A 17,995-nucleotide genomic window follows, 5' to 3' on the forward strand; every position below is an offset into this window, starting at 1 on the left:
AAAAAATAGTTGCAGAAGAAAACAAGAAAAATGGTTCCTAAAGATGCAAGGGTCTTTAGGACCCCCGAAGGGTTGAGTATACGGAAAATGCTGAAGTTCCCCAGCTTGGGCGAGTGGGACCCAGAAGGCCTGGCCACCCTCGGCTGCTTCTGGTGAAAAGGACGAAAAACAAAGAGCCCGGCCAGTTCTGGAGTGAGGTCGGCAGAGCTGCGCATGGTGGGGTGGCACAGGGATGGAGGCAGTGGGCTGGCATCCTGACACTGATTCAGACCCAGATCCGTCACCGCCATCGCTGACTGTGGCCCTGGCCGAGTCATGTCACCTCTCAGTTGTAGGTTTCTTGTTTTACTCTATTTGCTGCGAAAGAGTCACATAAAACCAGTAAGTAGACTGGAGGGGGAGGGGCCGCTCACCCCACCTACCACGTCTGACCCCTTCCCCCAGCACCATCCTCTGAGGGCTTCCTTCCAGTCATTTTTCCATCCTTCACACCTGTGTCGATGCCCTTACACAGGCGTGGCTGTTTCTCCCCACCTTCTTCTTTTCATACTTGACCTACGTCTTGAAGATGTTTCTGGGTTATTACACATATGGCCGCTTCATTCTTTCTGGTAGCTATATAATATTTCCTGATAAATGGGAGCAAGTGGGAGGGGCGGGGGAATCAGGAAAGTGAGTGTCCTTGCCTTGTTCAAACCTGCTCTGAGGCTCGACTGCTTTCCCAGCCCCTTTCCCGGGTGAAGTCTCAGGCATCCATGGCTTCCCTGCTCACTTCCAGTTACAAAAGGCCATCCGTGTGCACTAGCTAATATGTCCAGTCTAGTGTAATCATCAAAAGTTCCAACTTCACCGGGGGGACAGTTTCTTTCCTTCCTGCCTTGGAAGCTCAGTGGTAAGGGGCAGGGGGTGAGCTGCTCTCTGGGGTCCTTCCCTCAGCTCCCACACTCCTCGGCTGGAGGGTGGGTGGAGGGCGTTACGACAGGCCCTTCCGGTATTAGCACATTGCCCAATGTGATCTGGTAATATTTCACTTAGTATTTTTTCATTTGCTCTTCTTTTTTTTTTTTTTTTATAAATTTATTTTTATTTTTGGCTGCATTGGGTCTTTGTTACTGCACGCAGGCTTTCTCTAGTTGCTGCGAGCGGGGGCTACTCTTTGATGTGGTGTATGGGCTTCTCATTGCGGTGGCTTCTCTTGTTGCAGAGCACGGGCTCTAGGCGTGTGGGCTTCAGTAGTTGTGGCACGCAGGCTCGGTAGTTGTGGCACACGGGCTTAGTTGGTCAGCGGCATGTGGGATCTTCCCAGACCAGGGCTCGAACCCATGTCTCCTGCATTGGCAGGCAGATTCTTAACCACTGCACCACCAGGGAAGGCCTTCATTTGCTCTTCTAAGTGAGACTGACCAAGACATTCTCCTTGTCTCAGTTTGGGATCAACTGAGATCCCATTTTTGTATTGGAGGGTAGTTGATTTACAATGTTGTGATAGTTTCAGGGGTACAGCAAAGTGATTCAGTTATACATGTAACTATTCTTTTTCAAATCCTTTTCTCATTTCGGTTGTTACATAATACTGAGCAGAGTTCCCTGTGCTATACAGTAGGTCCTTGTTGGTTATCTATTTTAAGTGGGAAGCTTTCTTATAAAAAGTTCTGGAAAGTCCTGGAATACTGTTCTCAGCAAGGTTGGGAGGGTGCATGTGTGAACATACCCGGGCCTGGTACCCGTGGCTCTATTAACATTTTCTATAAGCACTTCAGTCAACTTTGATCGTTTATATTTTCCTGGACAAATCACCCATTTTGTTTCCACATTATTAGCACAAAGTTATACCTAATACTCTCTTATGATTCAAAGAAACATCTTACCTGCTCTCAAGGGCAGCTCCACGTTCCGTGGCACCAGGAGCGTATTCAAGTTTGGGGGTTCCCTTTAAGAAAAACAAGTTCAAAATCATGAATACAAATTTAGGCATAAAACGGAATACTTAAGTAGAATGAGAAAAGAAATCAGAACAAATTAAAATTTTAAATTAGCTGACAAATATCATAAACCACAAAATCCAGAAAAATAACACATTTTAAAAGGATTAATTGCCTGTCACACCCCATATTCATTTTTTCCCTGCATTTTTTGGCTCCATACTCTTTGATCACCTCTTTGTATGACAGTAATTTTGTAATATTTTTTCCATAAAGTAGAAAGACAGTTTAGGCTTTCCTCTAGCATGCTTGATTGCATTTTGAAAAAATATTTTACTTTGAAATTATTACAGATTCACAGGAAGTTGTAAAAATAGGACAGAGGGATCCTGTTGACCCTTTACCCGTTATCCCCGATGATAAAATCTTACACAATTATAGTGCAGTATCAAAACTGAAAGATGGATGCTGGTACAATACACAGACTGCATTCAGGTTTCACCCGCTGTTTTTTGTCTTGTTTTGTTTTGTTTTGTTTTTGGTAGCACCACGCGGCTTGAGGGATCTTAGTTCCCCGACCAGGGACTGAACCCGTGCCCTGGGCAGTGAAAATGCTGAGTCCTAACCACCAGACCGCCAGGAAATTCCCCCGACTTCACCAGTTTTGCATGCACTCCTTTGTGTATTTAGTGTCCACGCATTTTATCACGTGTATATTTGTGTAACAACCATGATACGGAACTGTTCTATCACCTCAAATACCCCACCCGCCCCACCCCATACACTCACATAGTGACCCTTCTCCCTAATCCCTGGAACATTCCAAGAATGGTATATACATGGAATCATACAGTATGTGACCTTGTGAAACTGGTCTTTTTCACTCAGCATAATGGCCTTGACATCATCCAAGTCTTTGCTGTATCAATCATCCATTCCTTTTTACCATTGAGTAGTATTCCATAGTACGCACGGACCACAGTTTAACTACTCACACATTGAAAGACATTTTGGCTGTTCCCACTTTGGAAATATTACAAATATTCCAGCTACGAACATTGGTGTATAGGTGTCTGTGTAGACGTAAGTTCCCATGTCTCTGGAATAAATGCCCAGGAGTGCAATTGCTGGGCCCATGTGGTAGGTGTATGTTTGGTTTTCTAGGAAACTAGACAAACCATTTTCCAGAGCAGCTACACCATTTTACACTCCCACCAGCAATGTATAAGAGGTTTAGTTTCTCTGCATCCTTGCTCTGGCATTGTCACTAGGTATTTCTTATTTTAGCTGTGCTAAGAGGTGTATAGTGACGTGACAGTATGCTCTTAATTTTCATTTCTCCAATGGCGAGGGATGTTGACTATTTTTTCATGTACTTATTTGCCATCCATATACCTTCTTTGATGAAATGTCTCTTCATGTTTTGCCTCCTAATACAATTGTTCGTTTGTTTGTGTTTATTTCTTTTACTGTTGAGCTTTGAGCGTTCTTTACATAGTCTAGATAGGAGTCCTTTGCCAGATACATGGTTCGCAAATATTTCCTCCTAGTCATGGTTTATCTTTTCATCTTCTCAAGAGACTCTTTCACAGAGCAAGAGTCCTTAATTTAGAGGAAGTTCAATTTATCTTTTTTTTTTTCTCTCCTGGATCATGCTTTTGGTGTCAAGTCTAGGAGCTCATCACCTAGCTTAGCCCTAGGTCTCAAAGATTTTCTCCTATGTTTTCTTCTAAAAGTTTCACAGTTTTACATTTAAATCTATGCTCCATTTTGAGTTAATTATTGTATAAAGTACGAGACTTGGGTCAAGAGGTTCTTGTTTGTTTTTGGTTTCGTCCATGATGTCCAATTGTTCCAGCACCACTTGTTGAAAAGGCTATCCTTCCTCTCCACTGGATTACAATTTCCATCAATTTACTCTCTTAAATTTCTTACAACTCATATATAGCCTGATTCATCATACCCTGAATTATGAAAAGTATATTTCCTAAAATTTTGCCTAATCTTTCTTTCTCTGGCTCCTTCCCTCCCTCTCTTCCCCTCTATTTCAACAAAGCATAATTACTGAGAGCAGCGCCACGTCAGTCCACATCTCACAGAAACCATGCCTGCTGGCATTGGTATCCAATGACCAAGACCAGTTATAAACCCATGACAAACGGTACCTGGCAAGGGCCGTCTGAGGATGGACGGGTCAGGGAAAAGCCCTCTGAGGAGGTGACCAAACAGCTGAGACCTGAAGGCAAAGGAGATGCTGAGTGTCAGGGAGGAGTTTGGGGAGGGAAGGGCTTTGCCGGCCGTAGCTCGGCATCTGGGTTGAGTCTAAGAAATGGGAGGCTGTCAAGGGCATTTTAAGCAAGGGATGATGTGATACACCTTACGTCCTGGGTTTTCCCCATGTCAGACAAGCCTCTCCACCTTTTTATCTGATTTAATGAGACTGAGCAGAAATGGGCAAAACCCGCTGGACCTCCGTCAGCCAGTCAGGGCTTAGGCTGTTGTAACTTACAAGGTTTGTCAGCTCTTCTGCTCTGAGCGCCACCCCCCCGACCCCGCCCACCTCTTCCCAGTAATAAGAACCGCTGGCTGGAGCAGGACACAAAGATGGTCAGCGAGGCTGCAGGAGGGCTGCGAGGGTGGGTTCACGGTGATGTGGGTAGTGGGGGCTGCTGGGAAAATAGCTTTTCTGTTGTGAATGGCCTCTTGGGGTAGATCTTGCAAGATTACGCATCTCGTGTCATTAGAAAGCATGGCTATAAATTAGGCTGCTCAGAAGCATGGGGTGTGTAATAATTAAGTAATAAAAGTCACCACAGGGGTAAGGGAACAGGAAAACAAAGAGCCACTGTTTGTAGATGCACTGCAGGCTGCCCTGTAAAGAGACCTCTGAGCTCAAGTGGCATTTCAAAGCCACTGAAGCTCCACTCAAGCGGAGTCCCCGGTCAGTCTAGTCCCAAAGAGGTCCCCATGGAAGGGAGGTGAACTGTCCTGGGCGCACACACAGGGCGGGAGAATGGGAGGGGGCTGGGAAGAGGATGTTTAGGGTCCAGTCCAGCTCTTTGTGGCTGGTTCTGGAGCCACAACATCCAACACTTGGACCGGCCCAGCAGGCAGTGGACGACAATAGGGAAGGGAGAGGACTTGGGCTAAATGACACTTGATACTCAGCTCAAGCCAATTGTTGCCATGTAGGAATGCAGACCCACTTGGCCAGAACGTATACATCTTCAAGACAATCTGGAAAGCTGGGTTCCTTTAATGTAAAATTTCCCAGTTTTTAAGTGTTGACAACAATTTCAAAGACTTTAATGACCACCGTGCAGACTGTATAAAACACAAAGCCAGAAGCCCCAGGTTTGCAGTCTCGGGTCCTTACTGTATGTGAGCTTTGGGAGTAGCCTCACTGCTCAGTCCCTCCATTTCCTCGTTCCCTCGTCTGTGAAATAAGGTCACAGGGGAAGAACAGAGGCTCTGAACTTTTCCGGGGGCATTTGCACCTTTGAAAATGTGATGAAAGCTGTGGGCCCTCTCCGCAGACATGGTGTCTATACACTCCTGTTCAGAGATGGTGGTCTGCCACTCCGTGGGACTTCCGGGGGGTAAGAGCCCCAGGCCTGGATGACTGATGAGGCCTTAAGCCCCGAAGGGTGGGTCCTGGGCACAGCGTCTCCAGACACCCCAGACCCATCGAACCAGAACATGCCTCGAACAAGAACCCCACCCCCCACCCCCATGATCCACGCTCACGTGATGGTCTGCAAAACGCTGCTGGAAGGCTCCTTCTGCTGTAAAAGACCCAGTGATGTCTGATTTCGGGAACTTCTCTGGACAGCACGCGTCGGCACCGCAGTTTCTCTTGGTGTTTCCCAAAGTGTGGGCTGAGGAACCGCCATGTGTTTATTTCCTGGGGCCGCCGTAACAAATGACCACAGACCTGGCGGCTTCAAACAACAGAAATGTATTTTTCTTGCATCTGTCCGTTCTGGAAACCAGAAGTTTGCAGCTGAGGTGTTGGCAGGGTGGTGCTCCCTCCAGAGGCTCTAGTGGAGAGTCTTGCCTGGACTCTTCCACCTTGTGGGGGCTCCAGACGTTCTCTGGCTTTTCTCTGCCTCTGTCTTCATCTCACCCTCTCCTCTTCCCTGTATCTCGGATTCTGTGTATATTTTATGAGGACATTTGTCATTGGATTGAAGGCCTACCCCCCAAAGCGATTTGCATACTGTTAATCCCATCTCGAGATCCTTAACTTGACTACATCTGCAAAAGACGCTTTTCCAAATAAAGTCACACTCACAGGTTCCAGAAGTTAAAATGGAAACATTTGGGAGGGCACCATTCAACCCGCTCACCCTGTATCAGAACTACTTCCTATATTTGCTAAAAATGTTCTTTCTTGGGCCTCACCCCCAGGCTTCCTGGATCAGAACCTCTGGGGAGGGGGCCCCAGTGATTTTTATGCATTGAAATGTGAGACCCTCTGGTCCAGAAATATGAGGAGGCAGTCAGCTTGGACCTGAGCTGAGTGATGGAGGAGGTGATAAAGACCATTTGTGAGGGAGGGTGGGAGGGAGGGAGACGCAAGAGGGAAGAGATATGGGAACATATGTATATGTATAACTGATTCACTTTGTTATAAAGCAGAAACTAACACACCATTGTAAAGCAATTATACTCCAATAAAGATGTTAAAAAAAAAAAAGACCATTTGTGATCACAAGGAAGATGAGAAAGAAGTGAGCGGGGAAAACAATGAGCTTCATTCCCTGGATTTTTCCTCTTTGTCTTTTTACTTCTTATTATGAAAAATTTCAAACATGCACAAAAGTGTAGCAAATAGGATAATACACATCCATGATCAACCCTCATCACACAGCTTCAACCACTCTCAATTTATTCTGTCACTCTTGTTTCACTTTTTTACTTTGTTATTTTATTTTACTGTGCTTTATTTTTTGCTGGAGGTTTTTTGTTTGTCTGTTTGTTTTTTTGCGGTACGCGGGCCTCTCACTGTCGTGGCCTCTCCCGCTGCGGAGCACAGGCTCCGGACGCACAGGCTCAGCGGCCATGGCTCACGGGCCCAGCCGCTCCGCGGCATGTGGGATCCTCCCGGACCGGGGGACGAACCCGCGTCCCCTGCATTGGCAGGCGGACTCTCAACCGCTGCGCCACCAGGGAAGCCCCTTGCTGGAGGTTTGTTTAAAGCAAATTCTAAACTACACAGAATTTTACCCTCAAACCCTTCAGTAGGTATTTCTAACATTAAGACGTAAAGCAACCACAATATCATTATCGCACTCCACACAATTAGCCCTATTTCCTCACGGCTTCTGAAACTCAGCTAGTGTTCGCTTTTCCCTCAAAAAATACCTTTCCCCTGTTGGTTTGTTTGAAGCAGGATCTGAACAAGGTCCACATATTGCCTTTGGTTAATGTATTTCTTAAGTCACGTTTGATCGATATCACTTCCTCATTCTCCCCTTTCTTCAATGTCCTTTGTTGAAGCGACTGAGTCACTTGTCCTGTAGAATGTCCCACACTCCAGACGTGGCAAACAGCATCCTCTTGGTGGTGTTTACCGTGCTCCTTTTTCTCCTGCATTTCCTGTAAGTCATGGTAGTTGGGCTGAGAGCTGTGTGTCCCAAATGGCACACTAGCCCTCATGGCTGCTGAGCACTTGGCGTGCGGCTGGCGGCACTAAGGAACTAATTTTCCATTTTATTTAAACTAACGTAAATTCAGATTTTCAAACAACCTTTTAAATACCCCATTCCTGGGCTTCCCTGGTGGCGCAGCGGTTGAGAGTCCGCCTGCCGATGCAGGGGACGCGGGTTCGTGCCCCGGTCCGGGAAGATCCCACATGCCGCGGAGCGGCTGGGCCCGTGAGCCATGGCCTCTGAGCCTGCGCGTCCGGAGCCTGTGCTCCGCAACGGGAGAGGCCACAACAGTGAGAGGCCCGTGTACAGAAAAAAAAATTTTAAATAAAAAAAAAACACCTCATTCCTATCTCTAATTACATGTTGACATGATAATATTTTGGATATATTGGGTTAATAAAATACATTAGTAAAATTAATTCCACCTGTTTCTTTTTACTCCTTTTAACATGGCTACTAGAAGAATTTTAGTTACGTGGCGGCCCACATCATATTTCCATTTGACAGTGATGGCCTAGAAGTCTGATTACCTTTGGGCTCACTTTGGGGTTTGTTTCCCCCAAAGTGTTTGGTGGGTGGTGCTACATACCTCCTATTAATCACTCCCAGCCCCACATCTGTCACTTCCAGTGATGGTAAGATTGATCACTTGGGTAAATTTTATGTTAGGCATATTTACCACAATAAAAACAAATTGATCCTTTGGTCCAGCTGCTGTAGCCTGACACATCCATTGTAAAGTTCCCCATCAGCCTTCCACCTAATCATTGATTATGACCTAAATCCATTATTTCACTAGGCGTTGCAAAGTAATGATTCTCTTACCCCAATTCTGTCCTCCCTCCTGCATTTTATTAGCTTTGGTTCTTCTCTAAAGAACTTTTCCTCATCACCTGTTAGGTTTCCTTGAGAGGGTCTCACACACAGGGCTGCCCCACTGCTCTGGGACCTTAGGATGGGGGTGATAAAAGTACCCACTTTACAGTGCTGTGAGGAGTGGGGCATGCAAAATGCTCTACACAGGGTAAGTTCTCCTTGGCTGGAGACCCTTGTCAAAGAGAACTAGAGCGGAGGCTAAAGGCAGTAAAGACGGATTTCATTCAGTACTATCGCAAAGGGGAAAGTGACCTCGCTCAATTCTGAATACAACACAAGTGGGGATTTATAGCCAAGGAGCAGAGTGGACAGAAAATTACTACGAGGAGACTTCAAGGGTAGGGGGATTCTTACTAAACTGACCTAATAGGACTCTTGGTAAAGGCAGGCCAAGGTGATCAGATATCAAGGGCGGGGTGATTGACCTAGCAGGGTTCTTTGCTAAGGCGGACTCTTCATCCGGCCAAAGATAGGTCCAAGAACGAGGCCTAATCAAAAAGAGGGCTCTGAGAAGCCTGCCTAAAATCTGGTCAGGGAGAGAGCCTGTCACCATGTCAGGCCCAGCACTTGGTTGGTGGACAGTAAGTGTTTGTTGATCAACTCACACGAGGCACCGTTTCTTCCACGGCTGCAGAAGGGCCAGAGAGAAACTCTCACAGCCTTGGGAGAACACTTTGCCCTGTAGCCCTGGTGGTCAGGCGGGCAGCCTCTGGGGAGGGGTGCCTTCCCCGACCTCAAGCCCATCTGACTGCTTCCCCACAGGCCTTCCACCCCCTTCTTTGATCTGCTGCAGCATCGGTACCAGCAGCTATGGGTGCAGGAGCAAAAGGCCAACCAGAAAGCCATTAAACTGGAGAAAAAGCATAAGGTAAATGCAGTGCTCACTCCAGAGTGGATGACTGATGGGGTGGGAGGGAAGAGAAGGGAGGGGCTGGGGGAGGCAAAGCCAAAGCTCAAAAGGATGACGCCTGCGCATGTCTATTGCTGGGGTGTGGGCAGGGCTGGGGAATCAAGTTGCTTGTTGCTTTGCTGAAAGGGTCTCGGTGATGATCAGGTTCAACCCCGACTTAAGCCCCGCCGGCATCACCAGTAAACTGGCCCTGTGTGCCTCTGGGGCAGGATCGGGATCCCATCTCCCGATTCCCGTCTGGGGACGGTGCCACCAAACTCCGTGTGACCCCACACATCTGGAAACCAGATTGTCCACGAATCTGACCTGGCCCAGACGGAAATGTGCCCCGGTCTATCTATAAAGAAAAGGTTAGGAAGGCGAAGTCCAAAGAGAAAACCCCATGCTAACTGCTCCATGTACATCACATACATCATCTTATGTGCGCCGGATACAAGCCTGTGAGCTGGGTGTCACCCTAGTTCCCAGGCATGGAAATCGAGGCCCAGAGTGGTGGTGGCCACACTGGGAAATTTGAGCTGAGGACAGAATGACACCCAAGCACCCGCAATTGTTAATGGTGTCCACCTAGGTGAGATTTTTACCTGGAAAAACATCTTTAGCAGTGAATTTGCATTGTCACTTGCATTTGAAGATACTAAATGTGGTACCCCCTTTAAAATAGTCTGAGAGGGCTTCCGCAGTGGCGCAGTGGTTAAGAATCCGCCTGCCAAGGCAGAGGACACGGGTTCAAGCCCTGGTCCGGGAAGATCCCACATGCCGCGGAGCAACTAAGCCCATGCGCCACAACTACTGAGCCTGCGCTCTAGAGCCCGCGAGCCACAACTACTGAGCCCACGTACCACAACTACTGAAGCCCGCGCGCCTAGAGCCCGTGATCCGCAACAAGAGAAGCCACCGCAATGAGAAGCCCGCGCACGGCAACGAAGAGTAGCCCCCGCTCACCGCAACTAGAGAAAGCCCACACACAACAGTGAAGACCCAACGCAGCCAAAAATAAATAAATAAATTTATTTTTAAAAGTTAAAAAAAATAAATAAAAATAAAATAGTCTGAGGTTCGGACTTTTGCAGCACTCAGGTTGGTCTCTTCTCCAGTAGATCCGGATCGATGAGGTAAAATCAGAATTGCTTTATGCTCACGTAGCACTGTATAGATTTCATTAGAAGCACAGCTTTAGTGTCTTTGGTTGTTGCAACGATCTCACCAATGCCGTCCCTCCTCCAGATTCCATGCAGAGAACTGGATCCAGCACGCACCCTGTGTTCATGCCTTTTGCCCTCCCGGCCCCCCCATGAGGTCCGAGTCTCATCAGAGCATTCAGTTTGTTTCATTTTCAGATGGAGGAACTCAGTCTCAGACAGGTTAAGTGACTGGCCAAAGGTCCCAGCCAAGCCAGGTGTGTCCTGCCCCAAAGTCCAGGCTTTTCCTGATGGTGAGGTCCCACTCTTGCTGATTACGGGAAAGCTTAGGATTCAGCAACAGTGCCTGTGATGTTCTAGAGACAAACTGGGGAGTGGAAGAGTCTTATCAGGGATCCCGGCACCCTTGGGACCAGCCAGGAAAGGCTGCTGGGTGGAGGGGACCAGGGGTCCCCAGGCCCAGCCAGGAGACAAGGCCCCTCCTGGCTGTTGTCAGCGGTGGGTGGAGTCCGAGACAACAACTCCTTAAAGAGCAGAGCGTTGTAATAATACTTTAAAGCAGCCCATGACTAGTTTATTTGTTAATGGCTGCAGAAGGAGTCAGTTCACTATGGTAACGGCCAGTTTCCGAGGGAGCATTGCTGTTACACGCTGCTGCTTTATACCTCCAATCCAGAGTCCTGTTTTTAATTAGCAGCTATTTCACGACAGCTCAGAGTGTCACAGGTCCTCAGAATCCCGGGCCTCCAAAGACACGTCTTCTGAGTCTAGAGACAATCTCATAGCCAGTGCCCCTCAGTTTTCAGCAGAGCACCCCTTAAGCAGCCACTGTGGACGGCTCCATCCCCAAGCACTGGTTGGGGACTGGTGCCAGCCTGGGGGCGTGTGAATTTGAGTGAGTCACTGCTTTGCTGGGGTCTCAGTGACCTCACTGGGCCAAAAAGGGGGTCAGATTAAATGGGGGCCTGCAGAGCTGGGCCCAGCACATAGTGGGCACTCAGAAAATACTTGTGCAAACCATCCCCAGAGTTCTCTTCCTGTCCCAAGATTCTCTGTGGCTATCAAACGGCTGCAAACACCCAGACCCACCAATGGCTGAGGGCCTGATGGACAATTTATTAGGGTTGATGAGACCTTTGATTTACAAGGTCAAACTGCCCCCATCCTAGGAGAAGCCTGTCTCTTCAGCATCTCAGGATGTCCTGGAATTTGGAAGATGATGACCCCAAATGAAATTCTTGGAAACAGCTTCCATTTAGTGAGTAATCATCTTGGACCAGACACTCTGCTCAAAGCTAACTCCACAAATCCTACAAGCACCTGTTCGTTACGCAGCGGTACCCGCATTTACTGCAGAGGAAACTGGGGTTTGGAAAGGTGACAAGATTTGCCTTCATTCCTCCAATTCTGAAGGCCAACAGCTCCTTCACCCCGGGCCGGGCAGCCTCTTGGCTTTGGTTCGAAGATGAAACTTCAAAGCTGTTCTAGAAAGTGGGGGGGAGGGCTTGTAAGTTATCCACACATGCATTCAATAAAATTAATATAATTGATCAACAAAATCAATCAAGCAAAGGGGTTCGATGGGGTGGTGGCATCTTCAGTTAGGCTTCGGTCAGCTTTTATTGTCGGCGGCACTGTCTGCCCTGCGTCCTCTCTCACACCCCCTTCTGCAGTGGCCCATCCTCTCTGGGTCACTTGTGCACCAGTGCATCGTCCAGCTCATCCGCTCTGGGTGTGAGGTTCCCACTCTTTACACTGAGGCTGTAGTTATAGACAAGAGGCCCGTGTTTACCAGTTAACTCCCCTAGGGGGGTTTGAATTTTGACAAGGATCACAGCCGTGGGCTAATAAGGCCTGACTGTGTATGGAATTCCCCCGGGGGAACACATTGAAAATGCAGACTCCAGGGCCCCTCCCCCTCTGATTCTAAGGTTGGAGGCCTGGGCCCCTGTGTTCGTCTGCTGGGGTGACCATAACAAAATACAACGGACTGGGTGGCTTAAACAACAGAAATCTTGGAGGCTGGAAGTCCAAGATCAAGGGACCAGCAGAGTTGGCTTCTCTGGAGGTTTCTCTCCTTGGCCTGAAGACGGCCGCCTCCTCGCCATGTCCTCACATGGCCTTTCCTGTGTGGACAAGCCTGGTGTCTCGCCTCTTCTTAGAAGGACACCTGTCCTACTGGATCACAGCCCCACCTGATGACCTCCCTGAACCTTAATCACCTCCTTAAAGGCCCATCTCCAAATACGGTCACAACTGGGGGTTAGGGCTTCGACATATGAATTCGGAGGGGAACGCAATTCAGTCCACAGCAGACCCCATGAGCTACAGAACCCTTATTATGGGCCTGCCGACCTCTGTTTGTGGGCACGGGGCATGCAGCTAAAGAGGAGGAGGACTGCCTCTGTGCCTCTGAAATCCCACCCCCAGAGACCTCCGAGGCCCTGACCCAAGCCCCCAAATCCCTCCCCCCGAACAGGAGTCCTCCTTCCTCTTCCACGAGCAGACCATGCTGAGGACCAGCCCCACAGAATGGCAACAAGCCATCGAATCATTCATTCTTCATTCAGACACTGTGGCGTCCGTGGTAACCACCGGGGCTGTGTCAGCCACTGAGAAAATTACAACGGTGTCTGAGACACACCACTGCCCTCAAGGTGGCTGCACGTCAGAACCCGAACCTAAAACCAAAATAACACGCTCCCAGCGTCCCATGGTCCCACGCCCAAGTCCACTGTGGTCACAGGCAGGGCCAGGGGTGCAGGTGCGCTGAAATCAGACAGGGAGAAGGGCCAGAGCCAGGAGGAAGTGACGCGTGGGTCTGCAGCACCAGGAATCCCAACTCTTCGGCGTGGCTCGGGCTTCTCCAGGGAGCCGGTAACCATCTTGCCTTGGCATTTCTCGGGGCTGCAGGTGATCCTCGGGAAACTGTATGAGACCCGGAGCAGTCAGCTGAGGAAGTACAAGCCGCCTGTGAAGCTGGACGCCCTCTGGCACATGCCCCACTTCCAGAAGGTCAGTCTCGCCTCCACCTGCCCCTTCCTGCACCCGGGGGGGATGCCCCTCACCTTGACCGGTCTCTACCTGTCCTCTAGACCGTAGAGTTCTGTGGGCTTCTACCCATCGACTGGCATAAAAACAACAATGACAATAATGATAATAGCAACAGCAATGACTAGCATTTTGGAGCCCCTCCTAAGTGCCAGGCACTGAGCTCCACTTCACTGGCTCTTCCCACACGTGGAAGTGGGGAGCTGCTGCTATCACCCCCATTTCACAGACAGGAAATGTGGAGAACGCTGGTGAGGGCAGCCTTGGGCTGAGGCTGGGCCATCTGACCTCAGAGTCTGGGTGTCTGTCCACTGGGGCGGACGCTGTCTGGACCAAAACCCCCTCTACTGATGGGGTCATTGCACCCCATCCTACACTGGGGACCTGGGGGTGCAAGACAGTCCCGTGCCATCAGCACTAAACCTCCCGCAGGGGGGCATCCCTGGGGAGATGGAGCAAATGTCTCCTGTGGGCTGTCATGCACCCAGAATGATCTCGCACCCACCATGCTCCGGCCTCAGGACTGACTCAGTGTCCATTCGGCCACGTAGGCCTGTCGCACCATGACGGGGCTTCTTCTTTAGCAGCTTTTAGCAGAAGAAAAAGGAGGAATTGCCGGGGCCATTGTCAGAGGAGGGGAACCGGGAGACTTGGGGACAGTGCCACGGGATGCTGGGGGCCGTGCGTGCCCAGCTCGGGCACAGGAAGCCTTTCTAGGGGCCACCAGGGCCACGCCTGGTCCCGGGAAGACAGCCGCTCAAAGCCACATTCCCAGACAGCCCAGGCCCGGCCGCTGTGTAGAGTTAAACCGCAGTTTAGGCAGTGAAGGGGCCCATGCCTTCCTGAACCTAATGCAATCGAACAGGCTGCCAGAAGCCCACTAGCCCCCCTGATGTCGCTCTCACGTCCTGCCCAAGTGGCCTCCATCAGCACGTGTCAGTGGCCAACCGCCCTACCGCTCATCAGCCCGTGCCGTCCCTGCACATGCGGGCGGGACTGGGCACCCAGCGGGAGGAGCGGGGAGTCACTGAGCTGCTGCCCCGTTATCACTCCTCCTCCCCGGCCTGGGCAGCGCCCCTCGCCTTTGGCTCCTCCGCCTCCCCCAATTTCCTGCCTTTTTATCCACATCCCTCCTCCCCTTTCTCTGCCTCTCACACTCGGGAGTTTCGCCTACCGCCTCCTTCCTGGCCCGTCTTCTGTTGCCTTTCCTCTTTTCTCTCTGATTTTCCTGATGTTGGAAGTCCATGGGGGATGCAGGCATCCTGGGGACCCTGCCCAGGAATGGATGGGACCCACGGCTCCCCGGGCACGAGATGCCCTGCCAGCAGTCTGCTCTACAGCACTGATCCCCAGCCCCTCTCAGCCCCCTTGTCTCCGATTTAGAATCTACAATTAGCTCCCAACCCAATGGACCCAGGAGGGCTCAGGTGGTCTCCCCCAAGCCCATCGGAGCGAGGAAAGGCCCCCCTCCCGCCTCCACCACCCCCACCCCGGGTAACATGGATTCTGCTGTATCAGGAGCCCCTGTCTCACCCGCAGGTAGCCCCGCAGCCTGGCCCGGAGTAGGGTTGGAAATCCAGATATAAATGAGTTTCTATTTCTAAAAGAGGGGATTTGACTCAGCTGAGCCCAGGTCTCTTCCAGTCTTCAGATTGTTACAAATTACCGTTAGGAACACGGTGGCCCACCTGTGACGCTACCCCTCTGTTTGTGCTGTCATTATTTCACACAAGCATCCTCAACCGAGTTGTACTGAGGACAGGCAGAGATGGGTTTCATTTTCCTTGCCCAGCAAGTGGCTCAGCCTGGAACCCAGGTTCCTCTGACTGCAGGGCCCGAGCTCAAAGGCACTATCCATTGTGTCATAGAAATTACGAGAAACAGAATAAAAATGCAAGCCCCGGGATTTATCGGGTGATTTTTCATCTTTCCTGGGGATGTTCACGGGCTTCTGGAAGTTCAACTGCAGGAATCTCAGAGCAGGGCTGGTCCCTGGGCGCCACGCGGTACAGCCCAGCAGAGGTGCTTAGAGCCCCAGGGCGTTGCCACCACCGCCGTGACCCTCGGTGCCCTCCCCGTTGGGAAATACCACCCATGAACAGTATTTATTGAGCTCTTACTGTGTGCCAAGTGCTGGACATGCATTATCTCCTAGATATAATACTCTCATTCTACTGACTCGGAGACTGAGACTCAGAGAGGGGAAGGAACTTGCCCTGTGAGAAGGGAATGCCGGCCTTTGAGGCACGTAGCCACATTGCAATTCATTACTTAACCGGGCCATTCGTTGTTCAATGCCCATCTTCCCCCCTAAAGTGCGAGCCCACGAGGACATGTCTGTTGTGTCTCCACCGTGTCCCCGGAGCCCAGCCCAGGGCCTGGCACCCAGCAGGTGGCCAGTAAATGTCTGTGGGAAGGATGAATGAAGGAGTGCATGAACGAATGAATCACCAGTGCAGCCCAGGACGACAGACGAATTTAAAAGCCTTTCACAGACCCGATGAAACCCCCTTCCCAACCTAAAGGTCCCAGGGCCCACCAGCTGCAGCAGCCCATGGGGTCCGGACTCGGAAGGGGCGTGGCCAGAGCTGCTCCTCCCGCAGGGGGTTACTGCTGTTGAGGCCCCAGGAGGGTCTTTGTGTCTCGTGTCTGTGCCGATCCGCCCAGCCCCCCTTCCCCACCCGGCCCCATTATGAAAGGAAAAAGCGCTTCCAAAAAAGTGGAATCTGTCACGGTGATGGATAACCTAAATGGACTCTCCCAGCTCGCGAACAGATGTCTACGCTGAACTCTGTCAGAAATAATTAAACACCTTTCACACGGAAAAGCAGCAGGCAGGGCGCGGGCGCTCCCGGGCTGGGTGAGCGCTCAGCAAAGCTGGCTTTCCATCCATCCCCACCCGGCACCGCACGGGGCACCTCCGGGTCTGGGCCCAGAGGGACCAAGGAAAGGGGCAGAGACACCCCTTGGTAGGGTTCCCTGTCCGGCCACACGGGGTCCAGCGCTATCTCCTAGTCTGTGCGGCCAGCAGTCGCCACGCGAGGGCCAGTGCCCAGAGGGAGGGTTAGCCGACAGCTGGCGAGTGGCCTGTCTGCCAGGATGTTCATAACAGGCCGCCAGCCAGCCCCCAGGCCTGGGCCAGCAGCTGGACCTCCCTGGGGCTCAGTTTCCCCACCTGAAAGTGAGGGGGGAACACTCGTTCTTGAGGGTCTCTTCCAACCCAAGTTTCCATGACCAAGGAGCCATGTGGCGTAAGGCACGGGGTCTCGTGGAGGCCGCAGACACCGAACCCAGAGTGAACTGGGACAGGTTCTCATTTTGGGGACAGGACATGAACTCATTGCCTCGTTCCTGAGCGAGGGGACCCCTGGGCCTGGGGCCACACCCTCTGTGCCTGGTGGCCGGGCTTTCTCTGCGCCCCCCTCCGCAAGGCGTGCTGGGGGCCAGCGGGGAGGGAAGAGGGGGCAGCGCTGTATGTCTGTGTGCACGTGACTCCAGGGTCAGCCAGACCCGGGCCACGTGGTGACCCTGCCATTCCTGACCTGTCACGTGGCTTGACCTGTCCAAGGCCCCGTTTCCTCTTCGGTCAAGTGGACCAGTGAGGCTCCCCTGGCAGGGCTGTTTGATGAGAACACGTGTACAAGTGTTTAGCAGAGCGCCTGACCCTTATCAAGCCAATAAATGGCAGCTGCCACGAGGGTGGGCCTGGTGATCATTCATTCACTCATTCATTCATTCATTCATTCGCAAATCTTATCTCTGGGGATGTTCACGCTGATGAGCACCTTTATGTGGGGATGAGCATAAGGGATGAGCACCTTTATGTCAGACCCTGTTCTCAGCACTGACCATATACTACTGTAGGGCTGCTGGCGACAGGCAACAAGTGAGGTGGACAGACGGACGGGCGGACAGGTAACTGAGCAGGTGGACCACTAGACGGGGGAGTCTGGAGAAGCTCCAGCCCTAGGCGTCCAGTTCTCACAGCCCGAAATGCTGGGGAGATGTCAACCTGAGCTGGCAGCCCCGAGCTTGGGGGTGGGGATGACCGCCCACAACGAGAACCGCAACAGCACCATGCGGACTCGGGTTGGTCCACCCTGTTTTGCCTTTTGTGTCCCCGGGTGGCGTTGGTGGGGGGACAGGGCATCCCAGCTCACCCAGGACAGCCCTTCTTGGGTCTGGTTGGGAGGCAGACTAAGTAACAGCGCCCCCTCTGCTCTCAAAAGTGACCCAATCAGGGGCTTCCCTGGTGGCACAGTGGCTGAGAGTCCGCCTGCTGATGCAGGGGACAAGGGTTCGTGCCCCGGTCCGGGAAGATCCCACATGCCGCGGAGCGGCTGGGCCCGTGAGCCATGGCCGCTGAGCCTGCGCGTCCGGAGCCTGTGCTCTGCAGCGGGAGAGGCCACAGCGGTGAGAGGCCCGCGTAGCGCAAAAAAA

The 17,995-nt window shown here is 51.2% G+C and overlaps 1 protein-coding gene across 1 annotated transcript in view; it reads left to right on the top strand.

Moving 5' to 3' along the window:
- The window catches only part of CFAP77 (cilia and flagella associated protein 77), a 131,508-nt gene that overhangs the window by 97,659 nt on the left and 15,854 nt on the right, over positions 1 to 17,995 (top strand). Inside the window, exons 4-5 of the mRNA XM_024762778.1 lie at positions 9,215 to 9,320; positions 13,418 to 13,519. Coding sequence (XP_024618546.1) covers positions 9,215 to 9,320; positions 13,418 to 13,519 — 208 coding nt within the window. The remainder of the gene's footprint in view (positions 1 to 9,214; positions 9,321 to 13,417; positions 13,520 to 17,995) is intronic.

This window comes from Neophocaena asiaeorientalis, unplaced genomic scaffold (assembly GCF_003031525.2).
Source record: "Neophocaena asiaeorientalis asiaeorientalis breed wild unplaced genomic scaffold, Neophocaena_asiaeorientalis_V1.1 scaffold78, whole genome shotgun sequence".
Classification (NCBI taxonomy): Eukaryota; Metazoa; Chordata; class Mammalia; order Artiodactyla; family Phocoenidae; genus Neophocaena; species Neophocaena asiaeorientalis.